The sequence below is a fragment of the Paramisgurnus dabryanus genome, chromosome 6 (assembly GCF_030506205.2).
Source record: "Paramisgurnus dabryanus chromosome 6, PD_genome_1.1, whole genome shotgun sequence".
Lineage (NCBI taxonomy): Eukaryota > Metazoa > Chordata > Actinopteri > Cypriniformes > Cobitidae > Paramisgurnus > Paramisgurnus dabryanus.
This window is the reverse complement of record NC_133342.1, coordinates 23,528,934-23,547,809: the sequence shown is the minus strand read 5'-3', so window position 1 is coordinate 23,547,809 and position 18,876 is coordinate 23,528,934. Positions and strand designations below refer to the sequence as shown.

At 37.6% G+C, this 18,876-nt stretch overlaps 2 protein-coding genes across 2 annotated transcripts in view; one reads left to right on the top strand and one right to left on the bottom strand.

Annotated features, from left to right (window-relative positions):
• The window catches only part of pkn2a (protein kinase N2a), a 27,232-nt gene extending 13,881 nt beyond the window's left edge, over nucleotides 1–13,351 (top strand). Inside the window, exons 5-22 of the mRNA XM_065276192.2 lie at nucleotides 2,845–2,990; nucleotides 3,107–3,335; nucleotides 5,025–5,210; nucleotides 5,321–5,430; nucleotides 5,523–5,666; nucleotides 5,887–5,959; nucleotides 6,694–6,853; nucleotides 7,554–7,671; nucleotides 7,869–7,996; nucleotides 8,077–8,164; nucleotides 8,277–8,368; nucleotides 8,483–8,659; nucleotides 9,448–9,510; nucleotides 9,641–9,717; nucleotides 9,802–9,944; nucleotides 11,418–11,525; nucleotides 11,607–11,687; nucleotides 11,761–13,351. Of these exons, the coding sequence (XP_065132264.1) occupies nucleotides 2,845–2,990; nucleotides 3,107–3,335; nucleotides 5,025–5,210; nucleotides 5,321–5,430; nucleotides 5,523–5,666; nucleotides 5,887–5,959; nucleotides 6,694–6,853; nucleotides 7,554–7,671; nucleotides 7,869–7,996; nucleotides 8,077–8,164; nucleotides 8,277–8,368; nucleotides 8,483–8,659; nucleotides 9,448–9,510; nucleotides 9,641–9,717; nucleotides 9,802–9,944; nucleotides 11,418–11,525; nucleotides 11,607–11,687; nucleotides 11,761–11,964 (2,327 nt within the window). The 3' untranslated portion in view covers nucleotides 11,965–13,351. The remainder of the gene's footprint in view (nucleotides 1–2,844; nucleotides 2,991–3,106; nucleotides 3,336–5,024; nucleotides 5,211–5,320; nucleotides 5,431–5,522; nucleotides 5,667–5,886; nucleotides 5,960–6,693; nucleotides 6,854–7,553; nucleotides 7,672–7,868; nucleotides 7,997–8,076; nucleotides 8,165–8,276; nucleotides 8,369–8,482; nucleotides 8,660–9,447; nucleotides 9,511–9,640; nucleotides 9,718–9,801; nucleotides 9,945–11,417; nucleotides 11,526–11,606; nucleotides 11,688–11,760) is intronic.
• Nucleotides 13,170–18,876, bottom strand: gtf2b (general transcription factor IIB). The gene is made up of 7 exons (XM_065276193.1): nucleotides 18,725–18,876; nucleotides 17,898–18,007; nucleotides 17,651–17,784; nucleotides 17,421–17,567; nucleotides 17,201–17,330; nucleotides 15,457–15,738; nucleotides 13,170–13,900 (listed from the first exon to the last, which is right to left on the bottom strand). Exons 1-7 carry the CDS (start codon nucleotides 18,739–18,741, stop codon nucleotides 13,767–13,769), a joined length of 954 nt encoding a protein of 317 aa, XP_065132265.1. The 5' UTR covers nucleotides 18,742–18,876; the 3' UTR covers nucleotides 13,170–13,766.

Below are 18,876 nucleotides of genomic sequence, written 5' to 3'. Positions count from 1 at the left end.
TTTAAGACACGGTTTCAAAAAATAGCGGATTCAGTCTCCCAAAACGCCGGGTGAAACGCCAATACGATAACAAATTTATACGTATACAGTGATGCGCGTCTCCGTGTGGACAGCCCTTTAAATGTATGGCTTTCCAATATCATCAAAAAATAATTTACAAGTATGTAAGCAGGGTCAGAAATTAACTTTTTGGCTCACCTGCCACAGGGACTGGAAAAAGTCCACCAGCCAAGCATATTTTTTACCGGCCAGCCTTTTTGTCACATATACATTAATTTCAGTACATTTAATTGAGATAAGATGTTATGTTGAATACAAACATATAAAAAATTGTCCAGAGCAATATTTAAAATGTATAATAAAAAAATCTATAGATTGATCAAAATGTAATCAACTTTATTTGTATAGCACTTATAGAGTTTCAAAGGTTGGCTCACTCCCGGGAAATGTCGCCACATATCAGCAAATATGCAGCAGATAGCTGCAGACCACAAGTTAGCTGCAGTACTAGCTAGCAACAGACCGTCTCTAGTGCTTCAAGTCTTGCAGCACGGTTTACCCTCCGGCCCCCCGAGACAGTGTTGCGAGACTTGGAGCGTATAAATTATATTTCATTACTATTGTGGTATGAAAATCACCCACCAGTGTGGCGGAAAGCCTTTTGAATTTAGTCGCCAAACTTAAAATCTACCTGCATTTGGCGCATGGCGGGTGTTAATTTTGGACCCTGTATGTAAGAAAAGGTTTGTACTCTAAAAATACTTTATTTGTAACAAACAGGAGATAAAGAATTTACAAACGGCTCTCCGTTTCAGCACTTGCACAGCATCATGAGGTTTTTTTAAGCATTACTTAAAAATGTTTCTCATCTCGCCATATCCACAGGTACAGAGTCATCATATACAATAAATCTGTGAGGTAGCATTTAAAAAAAAACATTTAAAAACAGACGCATTTGTTTAAAGCAAAGCATTTATTTACTTACCAGGCTGCAGGTGAAGCAGCTCTTTGCGCCTTCTAACGTCTCATAATCGGTCCTCATTTATGTCCAAGAGACTCAATAATATTCTTTTACATTCAATCCTTTTATCTTTCATATTTAAAAGCGTTTTTGTGCTGCTGCGCATTCATGTCTGTGATAAGCAAACCCTGTTTGTCGTCCCGTTTATAGGTACATATTACTAATGCGCTCTTTAAATAACAAAAAACATATTGTGCCATTGACTTTAGACTTTAGACCAGGTTTTTGTTGGTCAATGGCGTAGTCTATTTTAGTTGCCTCAAAATAGCAACGCACCAACAATGCACTTGAACACACCTCGTTTTCAGACCAGAACGCCCATGGGCGCAAAAGGGGGCGCAAATGCATTTGCTATTTAAACAACGTGGCGCTAAACGTGAAAATTATCACTGCGCAGGGTGGAATCTAGCAAAAGACACTTGCCGGGGGGAGCCCCTCATCTTCCTCCGGTCGTATGACGCGTAATACGTCATGACGTCAAGAGGTCACGGATGATGCAAAACTACGCCCCAGTGTTTACAAGTGAGGACCGTTCCAACGTTGTTGTATGTCAAATGATACTAATTAATGTCTTTGTGTCAGTGTATTGTTTAAAATGGTCCGCAAATGTGCGTTTCATATATGTAACGTGACCTTTCTACGTCATTACGCAATTACATAAGGTCGCACTGACGCATCACACTGCTGGAGGAAGGCGAGAAGTTGTGGTTTAAAAGTGCATATTTTTTATTTTTCTTGTTAAAAATGACAATTGTTTTGCTAGATAAGACCCTTTTGCCTCGTTTGGGACCGTTTAGAGCCCTTAACACTGCGTTGAAACTGCCATTTTAAACTGCAATAAAACTGAGGACTGTTGGGTCCATTAAAGTCCATTAAAATGAGAAAAATCCTGGAATGTTTCCTCAAAAAACATAATTTCTTCTCGAATGAACAAAGAAAGACATCAACATTTTGGATGACATGGTGGTGAGTAAATGATCTGTTTTTTTTTTTTTTTTTTTAGAAAATTGACAAACAAATTCCTGCAAAGGGTGCCAACACCCTGGGGATTATTACTTTACTTTCATTTTACATTGAGTTCACAGGCTTTCTTTTGCCCAAACAATGTTTACATTTACTTAATCTTTAACATTTGGTCACTTCTTTACATTAGAAATAGTACAGCCACTACAATTTTTAAGCAAAATCATGCAGACATCAAATCATGTAGTAAGTAAAATTTATTATATAGGACTTTTCACAGATAAAAATCAAGTGCTAAATGTCCCAAATGTCACAAATGTAAACTCAAGGGCAAGGGTCTCTACATGTTAATGATTAACTTTCAAACACAACTCTCCTCAGACTTTACGTGCATTCCCAAACAAATATTATATGAAACACAAACAAAAGACAAAGTCAACTTTATGGCGATTTTATGAGACAGCTTCTTACCTCCACAAGAAATCTTGTGAGTTTGTTTTTTTATGCTTTTTGTCTAACCCCTATCATTTGCATTCACCAGATCATCAAGACACAAAATAATACACTACATAGCCATTAGTGTGCAAACAAAACCACATTCAAATGAATCGTTTTCAAATGACTAGCAGTTACATCAAAATTAAACATTTTAATTTTAAACCATTTTATTACTGTTGGCCGTACATTTTGTGCATGTTTTGTTTTGTTGAGCTACATAGTCATGAATATATAGAGCTGAATTGTGTTGAGGTTTTGCTTTGCTTGCATCCTATCTGATGTTGGCTGAGCTTATCTTTGTTACAGTATATATTTGCAGTGTTGGGGGTCACACTAATTGAAACTCATCTGTATTTGTACAGCCAAACCCATCATCAGTCCGCTGGACCTGCGGGTGGAAGAGTTGTGTCATCACACACGGATCGAGTATGCTGTGGCTGAGGGGGCCAAAAATGTCATGAAGCTGCTGGGGTCCGGGAAACTGGCTGAGAAAAGATCTCACTCTGAGGTATCTTCATCATTATTTAAAGTAATGTTTTTGGTCAGTTCACACCTGGTACTCGTGTTGTTGTTTTCTTTTCTTTCCATTATTTATTTCCCTGTTGTGATTCTGTATAAATCCAGGCCCAAGCCAGATTCAATGAATCCAGTCAGAAACTGGATCTGTTGAAGTATTCACTGGAGCAGAGACTCAATGAGCTTCCCAAGAACCATCCCAAGAGCAGTCTGATTATGGAGGAATTATCCCTTTTGTCCTCTCCAGCCCTGAGTCCACGCCAGAGTTTAATATCCACTCAAAATCAACACAGCACTGTGAAGAACCAGTACAGCACCAAGCCAGCAGCTCTCACAGGTGACTATGACAAAATCCCAAATTAAGATTTACTCTGGTTTCACATGCTACTTATAGATGCGCTCAGTAGTTTTTGTTTGTTGCTCTGACACCTAGTGGCCACATGTGGATTCACACAAAAGTTTCCTGTTCCTGAATCCATTGCAATATTGATGCAGTGTCCAATAATAGGTTTATCAATGTTATCTCAACCAGGATGGGGCTACACAATTGGCTTTTATTAGTCTATTAATATGGCATTAGTCTATTATATATTCTATTTTAGTGATTTCTTGATCATCTTTTTTGTGTCCCCATTCTGATCCACATCCTTTTAAGTATCAGTATTGGCCGATACTGAGTCCAGTATTTTCCTGCACACCTAAAATACATTAAGGTTATTAAAATTAACCCAATGAATATGCTTGAACGACAAAATGTATCTGCAATGCGTTAAGAAATGTGCATTAATCCAATCTCTTTTTTTACCGAGCCCCTAAGGTGACATTGGAGTAAAAAAGTCTAAAGTTTAGTTTCATGTGCTCACGCAAAACCTTCATGTGCAGAATTTTTTTTTAAGTTTAGTTTTGCGTGCTTTCATGTGCTCACGCGAAACTTTCATGTGCTCACGCGAAACCAGAATTTTTTTTAAGTTTAGTTTCTTGTGCTCACGTGAAACTATCGCGTGCTCACCTGAAACTATTGCGCGTGCACGTGAAGGCGAACGTTTTTTTTTCTCCAAGTCACCTTAGGGGCTCCGTACTTTCTCTTAAGTTTTATTATTTTTTTACAAAATAGGCAAAAAATGTATTTAAAAAACTTTTCATCTCTTCAACGTGAACATTTCACAAGACTTTTTTAAAGAGTAACTAAACCCTAAACCAACTTTTTTTAGTTAATGATCTGTAAGAATGATGCTTTATTAGTGCTGTTCATTGATTTTAGTAATTTTTTTGACATTTGGATATAAAGTGTTTCAATACTACAATATATGGTGTAAAAACGTCTGAGTGCTGCCCTCTTCAGGTTGAACGGTGGCTACTGCAGTTGAATTTTCCCATTGGATGTTGGGTCCAAAAAATGACTCGTGACGTAGGCAGGTTCAAGCTTACCACGCCCTTGTTACGATCTCACCACAAACTTGATACGAGCTTAGTTCGTCCCCTCTATCTTCGTTGGGATCTGCCCACTTTTCTTGCATTTTTCAAATATTGCCAGTGGGTGGAGTCAGGCTCTGACCAGGGGTTTAGTTACTCTTTAAGATGTCAAATAAAACTTTGTTTCCCCAGAGTACATATGTGAAGTTTTAGCTCAAAATATCATATAGATCATTTATTATAGCATGTTAAAATTGTCACTTTGTAGGTGTGAGCAAAAATGTGCCGTGTTTGGGTGTGTCTTTTAAAATGCAAATGAGCTGATCTCTGCACTAAATGGCAGTGTTGTGGTTGAATAGTGCAGATTAAGGGGCGGTATTATCCCCTTCTGACAAATTTCAACGACCTATTTTTCACATGCTTGCAGAGAATGGTTTATCAATACTAAGTTACTGGGTTGTTTTTTTCACATTTGCTAGGTTCATAGAAGCACTGTGAACCCAATTATAGCACTTAAACATGGATTTTCATGATATGTCCCCTTGAAATTTGTTGGAACAGAACTGTAAGTGCACAAATCTATGTTAATGCTGACATCTATTTGCTTAAACAGGCAAGTTAGAGGTTCGACTGATGGGATGTCAGGACCTATTGGACAATGTTCCTGGTCGGTCTAAAGCCACATCGGTGCCACTTCCAGGCTGGAGCCCTAATGAAACCCGCACATCGTTCATGAGTCGTGGGACACGCAATAGAGGAACCAGTGCGCGAAATCTCTCAAAGAACGACGACTTGTCCAGTTGAGTGGCCTTTCTGTTGGACAACAAAACGATTAATATAGCAAAGCATTATGGGAATTTGTATCTTGATTGTTTTCGTAAATTGATTTCTTTTTATCTTTGTCTCCAGATGAGATTAGTGCCGTTCTGAAGCTTGACAACACAGTAGTTGGACAGACCAGTTGGAAACCTGTCAGTAACCAGTCATGGGATCAGAAGTTTACATTAGAGCTCGACAGGGTAAATTCTCAATGTTTATTTACACATGCTGCATTTATAACAGTACAGAGTTTTGTTTTATACGACGTGGTAAATGTTTGCATCTACCATAGTCTCGGGAGTTGGAGATCTCGGTGTATTGGAGAGATTGGCGGTCTCTTTGTGCAGTCAAATTCCTCAGACTGGAGGACTTCCTGGACAACCAGCGCCATGGAATGTGTCTTTACCTTGAGCCACAAGGGACTCTGTTTGCAGAGGTAACTTTACAATGTTGTCTCTCACCGATCAATACTTCCTCACAAAGAGGTCTCTGATAGCCAGCCTAAAGCTCTGTGAGAAAATCAAAGAGGAATTCTTTACGCTCGGTGGCCCCTTCAACCCTCCAGCAGGTTTTCTTCAGAGAAACTGAGCCTAGTTAATCTTAAGTGGGATTGTGTGTGTTTTTTTCATGATATAAAAAGCATTTTTGTATTATAGGTGACCTTTTTCAATCCTGTTATTGAGCGGCGAACCAAACTCCAAAGACAAAAGAAAATTTTCTCAAAGCAAGGTAAAGCATTTCTGGACGAAAGTTTGTGCCTCATGGTGAAGTATTGTTTATTTTATGGGATACAAGATAACAATATTTTAGATTCTTAAAAGATTTAATCAGTCTATCTGAAATAAGTTCAACCAACGTGACCTTTAATTTTCCGCAAATAATGAAAGCTGCTGCTACTTTTTCTTTAAGACTCCTATGAAAACTCATTATTCTGCATACCACAATACCACTCCTGTATTTTTGTAATATATCATGAATGCCATCCACATTTCATATTTAACATGGAAAGATTTTGCTAATGACCAACTACATTGAGCAGTGTACATAGGCACACTATTCTACGTACCAGAATGCAATGCACAAAAATTGGCTTTATTTTTGTGACATCACAAAAGCTCATCAGAGAAAGTATTTTAGACATTTCAAAACATCAAGGAAATCTGCACATTTGAATGATTTTACTCGTAAGAGCAAAGTATTAAAAGGGATGACATCAACTTAAATAACTTTACAGGTTTGCATATTATAGCTGCCTCATATGCTGCCCCCAGGCTGTGGAACACACTCCCTGACCACCTGAGGGCCCCACAGACTACAGATGTTTTAAAAAAATCACTTTCCATTATAGGCACAATTATTATACATGTTTTTTATTTTAGCTTTTTTTGGTATACCACCCTGTCTGATGAGCTTGCAGTATTAAGATGATTGATTTGATCTGATGGTCGCTGTTGTATCTGTAGGGAGAACATTCCTGCGGGCCCCGCAGATGAGCATTGGATCCTGGGGCCGTCTGGTCTGGAGGTCCATTCCATCTCCAAATAACTCATTTAGTCCTCCAGCAGCAGAGTTGGCGGCTGATACCGGACACAGCAGTTATCCTGGAACGTCTACTTTGAGGAGGTATGATCACACGAACAAGCATACTTTTGTACATTATTATTGGGGATTTTTCAAGTAGCATACCAACAGGGTGGTCTTTAAAGGAAAACACCACCGTTTTTCAATATTTTTTTTATATATTTTTACAAAAGTTTTATTTTGTGCCACCATACTTACTCGTGTAACTACTCATGTAACAGTCTTTAAATAGGGAAAACATGGAAGTGTTTGATGGTTTCTAAATTCATCCCTGTTTGGAGCCATAGGAATGAATGTGGCTAAGCTAAATGCTAACACATTCACGAAGCACTGCACAAAGATTAAGTGCATGCATTGAAAAAAAGATAGGGATATATTAACTCGTCTAAGTTAAGGTCAGAACATAGTAAAATAATGAAAAACTGTGGTGTTTTCCTTTAAAAGCTTTAAAGAAAACTTGTGTCTTTTGAATTTTGTAATGTTCTGTTTCTTCGTGACCCATCTGGCTGTTTTTGTACACAAGATTGCATCTTAGCTAAACACCCCATAAGGGATGGGTTTCATCTTAAAAGTGTCTGGTGGTCCCATAACCAGCCTGATAACTCAGTTCAGCAACCAATCAACTACTTTATTTTGAAATCATGTATTTAAATGTCCCCAATGTTAATAAGCAAAATTGTTAGTTTATTTTTGTCAGCTGAGGTGTTTTATGTTGGTGTTTGGAATTGTGTACCCTCTGTAGTGACCCAACAGTGACAAAACTGGACTTTGACAGAGACGCTACACCAAAGCTTTACTCCCATGCTAGTATTAGAGAAGCACTGCCAGAGGACAAAATCCCCAGTGAAGACCGAGAAGAGGTAACATAACAGTTCATCTTTTAAACTAACTCTCTGGATGTAGATCTGAAGGTCACATTTCATTTATGTCATCTCGTTTGCATTTGAAAGTAAAGGGAAATGCCTTTGTGATTACCTTTTATTTAGCCTAAAGATATCACGCTATATTATCATCTTGTATAAATACCTGAACTGATCCTGGCATTCTTTCTCTTCAGGAAACTTTGAGCAACTTTGACTATATAAATAACAGGAATAGCATCATTGTTCAGTCTAACCTGGAAGAAGTTGTTGAGCACGAGAGCCAGCCATCAGAGTTACAACTCATAACCGACACAGACATAAGGTGAACTATGTTTTTCAGGTACAAATATTTACTCAACTTTAAATTAAAACTTAATTACTTAAAGCGTTTTCCTTCTCTAGGGAAGATGAAGAGGAAGAAGAACAATTTCACTTCAGTCTGAAAGACTTTAAATGTGTTGCAGTGTTAGGCCGGGGTCACTTTGGAAAGGTCTGTTCGACTTCTATTTATAATTACGTGCACTTGCTCAATTTCCTCATAAGATGTTACAAGCAAAATGATTGTCCTCGTCTCTATTAATATCTTTCTACTGTTTCTACAGGTATTGCTTGCAGAATACAGCATCACAGGTGAAATGTTTGCCATCAAAGCCCTAAAGAAGGGAGATATTGTGGCCCGCGATGAGGTCGAAAGGTAGATTTTGTCCCCTCGTTTGAAGAACGTGTATATTTCTGATTATTTGAAAATGAGACACATCATCTACTTCCACTATTTACTTTTTATTTGTCCCATTTTCCATTCTCCCAGCTTGATGTGTGAGAAGCGGATATTTGAGACTGTGAACAGCGTGCGTCACCCGTTCCTGGTGAATCTTTTCGCATGCTTCCAAACCAAGGAGCATGTGTGTTTTGTAATGGAGTATGCAGCAGGAGGAGATCTCATGATGCACATTCACGCTGATGTCTTCTCAGAGGAACGGGCCACGTGAGTGATGCACTATAATGTAACGCACTAACCTGATATTTCTTCAAACTAGGATTGTCAAAGGATTAATCGCGAATAATCGCATACAAAATAAAAGTTTGTGTTTGCATAATTTATGTGTGTAATTAATATTTATGTATGTGTGTGCATGTATAATTATAAGGGCTGTCAATAGATTATATAAAAAAAATATTTATTCTAGATTAATTTCATGATTGTCATGAGTTAACTTGCGATTAATCACACACTTTTGTCTGTAGGGCTGTCACGATTATGAAATTTGGCTGACGGTTAGCTGACTAATAAATTATGATGATTATTTGCCTGTTTTAGGGCTTTGATGATTATGATGATTAATTGTCTCTTTTATTGCTTTTACATTTAAGTAGTTTTTACAAACAAACCTGACTAAAAACAATACAGGTGTGCATTTTGAGCCAAAACAATGGCACTGATATACGTAAAGATATGTCAGTACAAGGTGGTTTTTAAATTAAGGCAGCTCAAACATGCAGGGAAACCGCCCCATTATGTTTGTCAATACCCTTGACTTAGATGAACATCAGATCACATTTTATGACAAATTTATTCAGAAAAATATTAATTTCCAAAAGGGTCACAGACTTTTTCTTGCCACTGTATATTATGCAAACACAAGCTTTTATTTTGTATGCGATTTAATCACTTCACATCCTCACATAAAACATTTGAAAATGTGCGTTTAATCTTCCTCTTGATGCAAGTTTGCTTTTGATACATTACTACATCTGTGTTTTTGGTCGTTGTAGGTTTTACGCAGCGTGTGTCGTTTTGGGATTAGAGTTTTTACATGAACACAAGATTGTATACAGGTATAAAAACTTATGATTTTTTTCTATATTCATTGTATATATGTGCCCCTGTGTACATTTGGACAAATTTCGATTATATTTGATTTTAAATTTAGTCTGCTCGCTTATAAAAATGTTATCCTTTCTGCAGAGATCTAAAGTTGGATAACTTACTGCTTGACACCGAGGGATTTGTCAAGATTGCTGATTTTGGTCTTTGTAAAGAAGGTAGATCTTTGTTTTTGTTGTTCCTGAAAGTTGTCCTGTACAGTCAGCAGAAAGAAACATATATTTTTACCGTTTCTGTTTTAGGAATGGGTTACCAGGACAGAACAAGCACTTTTTGTGGCACTCCAGAGTTTCTGGCTCCAGAGGTGTTAACCGAAACGTCGTACACGCGAGCTGTGGACTGGTGGGGACTTGGCGTTCTCATCTTTGAGATGCTTGTCGGAGAGGTCAGAGTTGATCCACATCTCCTTTTTGTGGTTATGGCGAAAGCCTTAGGCTCTGTTTATACCTGGTATTAAAGGGATGGTTCACCCAAAAATGAAAATAATGTCATTAAAGACTCACCCTCATGTCGTTCCAAACTCGTAAGACCTCCGTTCATCTTCTGAACACATTTGAAGATGTTTTATATTTAGTCCAAGAGCTTGTTGACCCTTCATTGAAAATCTACATACAGTATACTGTCCATGTCCAGAAAGGTAATAAAAACATCATCAAAGTAGTCCATGTGACATCAGTGGGTTGTTTAGAATGTGTTGAAGCATAGAAAATACCTTTAAAAATAACAAAAATTACGACTTTATTCAGCATTGTCTTTTCTTCTGCGTCTGTTGTGAAGCGCATGCGCGAGACTAAAGTCACGTGACTGCAGTGACATGGATGACGTACGACGCGGCTGACGTGTTATCTGGTGTACAACAGACGCTGAAGAGAAGAAAATGCTGAATAAAGTTGAAATTTTTGTTATTTTTGGACCAAAATGTATTTTTGATGCTTCAACACATTCTAACTGACCCACTGATGCAACATGGACTACTTTGATGATGTTTTTATTACCTTTCTGGACATGGACAGTATACTGTATAATGTACGTAGATTTTTAATGAAGGGTCAACAAGCTTTCGGACTAAACATAAAACATCTTAAACTGTGTTCTGAAGATGAACGGAGGTCTTACGAGTTTGGAACGACATTATGGTGAGTCATTAATGACATAATTTTTGGGTGAACTATCCCTTTTAGATGCGTTTTGGTCGATCGGATCACAAGTAGATGAGAGCGGCACATGTCCGTTCACACCTGATGTTTTAATCTGTCTCTTTTGACCGCTTCTGTCATGATTACCTCAAGGGAATGGTCTAGTCCCACATTGTCAGTAATATGTCAGAGTACCGCTGTTTGTGTTTTTAGTAAACATGCCGTAAAACGTTTTGTACATGTATATGTAAGGGCTTTCTTGGATATTTCAGAGCAATTGATAAAATAAGCTTATGCATTTTTTACATGCTTACAAAATAAAAGGCAGCCTTAAGACTGTGCCTGACACTGTGGGTTTGTGCTAGAAGTCTGGACCCATGTAAAAACATTGTTCTCTGGCCATCACACATTTGATCAATAGGCCAGGAATGGTTGTTCAAACACTTTGGACCACATGAGCATCTACACCTCAAAAGCAATCCGCTCGAATGCATTTTCGACTAAAGTGGATGAGCTCAAAACTTATGTATTTATTATCATGATCCTATTGGCCAAACCGCATCTAAATAGCAGGTGTAAAGAGGGCTTTAAATTACTGTGTATTTTTGCAAACTCGTTCGAGTAACCATGAATTGTATTTCCAGTATAACCAGTATTGCTGGTTTTATGTCAGTGATTTGTGTCCGTACTCATTACAAAACCCAAATTTTTCTGATTCATAGTCTCCATTTCCTGGTGATGATGAGGAAGAGGTGTTTGACAGCATTGTCAATGATGAGGTTCGCTACCCAAGATTTCTCTCAACAGAGGCCATATCCATTATGAGAAGGGTCAGTTTGAACTCACAAAATGTTTTTGCATTTTTGTGGGAAGATCAGCTTTATTTTAACTTTTTTCACTTTTGCCCACAGCTGTTAAGAAGAAATCCTGAGCGTCGGCTTGGAGCTGGTGAACGTGATGCAGAGGATGTTAAGAAACATCTGTTTTTCAGAGTAAGTGAAGAACTATCTCATCTGGCTTTCTAAAGATCGTTTCCCTCCTAATTATTTTTACCTTCATCTCTAGGATATTGACTGGAATGGACTTTTAGCAAAGAAAGTGAAACCACCATTTATACCCACAATCCAAGGATCCAGTGATGTTAGTAACTTTGACGATGAATTTACCTCCGAGGCTCCAGTGCTGACACCTCCCCGAGAGCCGCGACCCTTAAACCAGCAGGAGCAGGAGTTGTTCGCAGACTTTGACTATATTGCAGACTGGTGTTAGCAACACACACAAACGGATGCAAAAATGTGAACCCCACCATTTTATCTACTCGCAAATGTCCTTGTTTTAGGATTACCACAAGCCCATTTGAATTTTAACGCGATGAAGAAACTTCTATGTATTTTTACCACCAGATTCAGGTCTAGTTCATCAGAAACGACTGAGCATAAGCACTGATAGTGAAAAAATGTCATGTCAAGAGGTTTTTAACTATAATGGACTGTCTTAATGTACAAAGCTCATTGTATTGTACCATCATGTGATCAGGTGCATTAGTATACCTCTGCTATCTGACGCCCCCTTGTGTTCTGGATGTCATTTAGCCACATCCACATTTATCTTAGCTAATAGATTTTCATCAGACATGCTTCAAGCATGATTATCAGTGACCATTGATTTTTTTTTATGCTTTTGTATTTACAATGTGACTGGTTAAAAAGTAAGTCAAATTTTGATGTTAATTATTTGTGAAGCGTTATAAAGCCATAGACAGATGATAGGTACCTACCATCAAATTGAATGTAAAATGCATCACCATTACCAAAACAGACATGATCCCTAGACAGTTTTAGGCAACCTTACCTATACCCCTTACTGTGCAGTATTAAACTATTATGATCGTGTAACTGTAAGGTTACAGTGAAAACTACTATAATTGCAAATAATCGCAAATATGGCACAGTGGTCTTCTTGAAAAGAATCATATTTTGGTTACCAGGCTTAAGCTGTCAGTGGATTTATTTGTGACAGGCAATCACATTACCTCATTACTTGAGTTAGGGGTTAGTTGTGGCTGATAACTAGTGGAGATGAGGCATAACAGACTGGAATCTATACCAACGTCAAAATATATAAGTAATTATAGATTTTAAGCGGCCTAGATGCTTATTCGGGGAAAATCATCAAAATAACCAGGATTGTAGTGAGCAATAAAAATGGATGGGGTATATGATACTTAAAAGTATGGTATGTAGACTACACTACATAAACGCTATCAAGCTGGAAGCACTAATTCTCTCTTTTTTCTTTAAATTATCCATGGTTTCTACCAATTACTTAGCATGATGCAAAGACAAATGTTTAAATGGTACACAACCTTAAAGTTCAACTTGACAATGGTGTAAATAACCAGTTCTTCTAAAACTGTTGGCCATCATGAGTGGAAATTAAATGTTTATATATAAGTAACAACTGTTGTTAGTCTCTTTGCAAATTGTTGTAAATGATTTATTGTCACTTCAAAAAAGGTTCTGTGGTGTTTCGGGAATTTTTTTATAATAACTGAGCTGTAAGTACAAGAATAAGAACACAAAGAGAAACCTCTGCTTCACATTATTTAGCCTTGTAACATTAAGAAGGGGAAATAATAAAATCATTCATTGAGCTACACGCATTATGCTTTCACAAAGCTCAAAGTATCTGTAAACCATTTTTGGGGTGTCCGAGATGTTCGACGTGCTTTTCTGAAAAGCATTTATTTAAATTACTAAATATAATGCAAACAAGCTAACAAAATAATCATTTCCTAGAAAAGAAAATGTTTACAGTAAGAAATATGCCTAGTTGCAACCACCAATCAAATTCTCACTTAGACATATATACAGTTTATATACACAAATGAAAGTACAGCCTGCAATCTGTGTTAAACCTTGGAATGTGTCCTCCGTACTTTGTTGAATACCTGCCATCGTCTTTTCAAAAAGCTTGTCTCGCTTCACAGGGAAGAGTAAACCATGTGAATTTCAAAGAGAAAAGGGCAAAAATTCTTAAAGTACAAAGAGCAGTGTGTGTATCACAGGTGTTTACAGCTGAGGCAGTTTATCCACCGGTGTGTCGAATTTGAAGTCGGGAGGAAAGAGATCAGCAGCGCGGGGGTAGACGAGTCGGTAGGACTGACGAATGGTTACATCTGCCACTCCTGCAATGTCCCCAATTTCTGCAAGAGAGAACGATCATTTCTTTATAGCATACTCAAAAATAAAACACCTTTTGTTTTTATTCAATTAATAGTTTTAGCAGTCAATTACACATTTTTATGTTCCTTTATCAATTTCACATGCTTAAAGATTAATAATAAAGGGTACAGTTTACTAAACATCTTCCTTGAAGTGGACGTAAACCAACAATACATACTAAATAATTTTTAAACTTTTAAAGGGGACATTTCACAAGACTTTTAAGATGTAAAATAAATCTTTGGTGTCTCCGAAGTACGTAAGTGAAGTTTTAGCTCAAAATACCATATAGAATCTATATATTATAGATAATTTATTATAGCATGTTAAAATTGCAGGTGTAGGTGTGAGCAAAAATTTTCAGTTTTATGATGTGTCCTTTTAAATGCAATGACCCATTTCTAATGTTAATGACCTATTTTCTCACATGCTTGCAGAGAATGGTTTACCAAAACTATCTTACTGGATTTTTTTTCCACATTTTCTAGGTTGATAGAAGCACTGAGAACACAATTATAGCACTTAAACATAGAAAAAGTCAGATTTTCATGATATGTCCCCTTTAACCTGTTACACTCTGAGCAATTTTTCTACATTTCCGCTTGAATATGGCACGCCGAAATGTAAAAGCCCCTCATCATATCCACATACAGTGGAGTAAATGTAAAATTTTGATGTAATTTTAAAGGAAACCCCTCCAAATTTTATAAAACACTGTTAAAAATGTTAAACATGGTTGTATGTGTTTTCAGTCTTCTAATAGTCTCAGCCTCAGACGTCACGCCCAAAGACTGTTGGCTAAACGTCTGATGTTTTTCGTACACTTTTCTGGAAACCCTTTGAGAATGTCAAAGTCGTCTTTGATTGGTTGAAATAAACCGTATTTCCAGGAGACGCAAGTGTCGCGGTTAGTTTCGGTCCCTGGAAAACAAAGCTCTGACGTTGCATTGAGGAAGAGAATCAGTCGTGTTCAAGTGCAAATAATGACCAGTTATCATGATCAGCTAAACATTGGATTCTCAAGTTCGGGTTATAGACTTTCTAAAAGACGTCCAAGTGTTTTGCTTGAGGCAGTTAGTGGAGTCAAAAAGTTTGGTTCTCCTGAATTGCTTGTAGGTGTTACAAAGTGAAGAGATATGCTTCAAACAGACATTTAACGATTGTTGGATATGTAGCCTTATTCCTGAGAGTGAGAGCTTTCATTTGATATAAGACTTGCCCGTGTTTGTCATACTTGAAAAATATGAAATATGTGAATATTAAATGATATAAAAAATTGGGGGGGTGATAGTTTAAATTTACTGTAAATAACTTTCTTACAGTAAAATATATGTCAAAGTGATGCATATCTGCAGAAAGTAGAGATTCTAAGCTTTCAAACAGTATCTCATATGGGGTACTGGGTCCATGACAGACCATTAAAGTCATATTTTATATTAAGTAATAATAAGTAATTTGGGACCGTGTACAGGGTCCGCAGAGTTAAAGAAGTTAAATAAATATGACCCAGGCCAAATCATGCGTCACAGTTTCTTACCCTTCTGTGTTTTCTTCTCAGCAGATGCTTGAGAGGCCATGTAAATAGCTGCCGCAGCGACTGAGATGGGACTGCGTCCCGGAACCAAGTCCAGTTCCACAGCCTTCCTGGCGATGTAGGTGGCCGCCATTTGTACCTGTTTGGGCAAACCCAAGTTGGAGCAGAAACGAGACATGAAGTCTCCAGTTGTAATGAGGTCCACGCTGGTCTCCAAAGCTTTCAGGATCAGCTTGAAGCAACGACCAATCTCCTTCTTGGAGATTCGTGACACAGCACAGATTTCTAGGGTGAAGGGAGTTTTTGGATTATTTAAAAGAAATACAGTAAGACTTGTTTAAAATATCAATATTATGGCATCCTTTAGTGAGCTAACTGCAAAAAGGAGTAGTTCACAGAAAATTTTAATTACACCATAATTTACTGATCTAAATGCCATGCTAGGTGTATATGACTTTCATTTCTTCAGCTGAACACAGTGTTACTACTAAATAATATCCTGGCTCTTCCTAGCTTTGTAAAGGCATTGTATGGTACCCAATTGTATTAAATCATCAAAAAGCCTATCATTGGTTTACAAGTCTCATGACTAGTCATCCTATGCAAAACACACGAGAACCAATGATCGTCTTACCGACATAGAGCCTGAATGCCACCAATTTTCATCTAGATGTGTTCACATTCTAACGTGATGTACTGATTGCTAAATATGCTCAAAATACAAAGCATTTTCTTTGACAAACGTATCATTTTGCTTCACAGGCCCACTGGAGTTGTATGAATTCCGGTTTTGTTGACGAATGATTTGAAAAACTGGGTACTAATAAATGCCATTACAAAGCTAAGAAGACTAAAGACTCTATATCTCTAAAGGTGTTAAGCTAAAGAAAGGAAGTCATATACACCTAGGGTGGCATCAACCCCCCAAGAACCCCTCTCTCTGTTTCCAAAATATGGTCTCTGCTCTCTTTTCAGAGTTGTGCATATTCATCAAAACAAAACTGAAACGATGGTGAAACGTCAAAAGACCAAATGTCTGACTCACGACCCAATGACTCATTAGAAAAGATTCACTTTAATGAATGGACTGATCTGTCCAACAGTGAACTTACGAGACGTCACTATCAATGTGTTTATAACAAATCAGTCACTCAGTCAAATAAAAACGTAGTGTGCTTCTTACATTTAGCATGAGTGGTCACTCAGTAAGATAGTTTACAGGTTATTTATGAAAATATACTACAAAATAATTGAACATTTTTGTGACAAATGTTACATCAATATTTCACCTAACATTTTAATGCTAACAGCCCAATGTGACAACCACAATGTTTTCATAACCTGCTTTACATCAATTGAAGAAATGTGGTCAAAACAGGTTAAACAGGGCGTGTTCTTAAAACAGTTCAACTGTCAAATGGGTTGAAAAACTTTAGTTTTGGTAAAAACAAGCATTTTTATATTAGCCAACACTGCAACATGTGGCAACAAGGCAGACCTCCATTTTGGAAATGTTGTAATGGCAATCTAAAATTTACACAATGTCACACGACTAAACCTAAATGTGGCATAAATACAATTTCGGGACTCCTCGCATTAAAAGTCATGAATAAAGCTTTAAAAGGACATTTCCAGGTCCAATTTTTCGAAGAACTATTCCTTGATGTTAACAGCAATGTAGACTTGGGTAGATAAAATACATTTAGTGTATGAATTGCCACAATGGAAAGATGATGGTGCTTCTTACCTTTAAATGTTCTGGGGACACCCTCCTGTCTGCAAGCAATGTAAAGGCAAGCTGAAGCTATTGCATCATTACTTCTGCCTTTCAGGCTCTTCTGTTCATAAACTTGTTTAAACAAATTGTTTGTTCGGTCCTAATGGAAACAGAGAAAAGATGTTTTAAACAAGTTGCACATCACTGGAGAGAATGGATTTTAATAATGAACAGAGAGCGAGACACTTACTATGATATTTCTGGGAAGGTTGATCCTGTCAGCCATGGTGGTGATTTCTTTGAAGGCATTCAGCATGGCTCGATCAGAGCTGCTCATGGTTCTACGATTCTGATACTTGGAATTTCCGAACTCATCAAAACTTGCTGCACCTGTTCCCTGGAAAATCAAAGGTTGAATTAGCTAGATACATTTTAATCTGACAAAAGTCATTTGGCAAATGAGTCTCCAAAGTTACTTACTTTGCTGATCATGGTGGTGAGGTCTCCTCCGTTGAGGAGAGGGTTCTGAGCATCACCAACACGAGAAGGATCTTTGGTTGCCTTCTCATTAGTGAATGTTCTCCACTCTGACCCTACATCAATTACACGATCGCCTGAGAACAAAAGTAACATGTGTTACATTGTGTTTTTTTTATTTCAAATGACAAGTGAGTAATGAATTAATGCTCCATTTCTGTAAGAGGTGGAACATCAGAGAGCATCATACCTACTACGAGACCACACTCTGGACAGATCATGTCTCCTGCCCTGTAGTCCTCCACCAGTTGTGCATCTGGGTGATTGGGACATTGCACTTTAGGAAGAGTAGAATCTCCACTGTAACAGAAGGAGAAATCGAGGAATTCACACGAACTCTAATTAGTAAGTCCATTCGCAAATTGTTAATTACGGAGATAACAGAACAAAATAACAGTGTTAGAGGTGACAGACTTTAAATATAACGTAAACAGGAAACATCTCACTAGCTTTAGTTTAGATTAACAACAACAGACATTGTCAAGGTTCAACTTTGCTGTTTGAAAGATTTGATTTACAAAAACCACTGAATATGATGTCAGCTGGGATAAAACACTATAGGCCGTTTCAGCAGCTCATCACGAGCATCTTTCTAAACTTGTTTATTAGACAAATGATCAATTGAGAAAACTTTAAAGTGTCCATCTTGTTTCTGAGCTAGGTGCAGCTAGCGTCGTTAGCCATGTGATGTACGACACTACCGTAACTAAACATCACTCCGAAACCACACCTTAAAAAAAAACATCTGAAAGCGTTGTTTGTGAGAATATTTGTTTTTGAAATCAACTCTGGTTGTCATTTCAAACTATGACAAGCAAACGTGGGCTAGCATTAAATGACAACGTCTACGTGTTAGACAGCTGCCAACCTTATAAACAGTCAACCGACAACAAACTGTGACCGACTGTAAACGCATAAGTACAAACCGGGAAAGTTCAACGCTCCGCATGTCATGACTCTAACGACAAATATCAGAGACACATAAACCGAGGATTAAACGTAAAACATATTACTAACCGGCTCGTCGACGCCATATTATTATTCTGCCCGCTGTTCACGGCGGTGACTCTTTGCTAGTAGAGACAATGGACGTTCTCCACTCCTATTTATAGGTTTTCCAGGTCACGTGTAAAGGTTAGATACGGAAAGCCACAAGTACCAAACTTAAT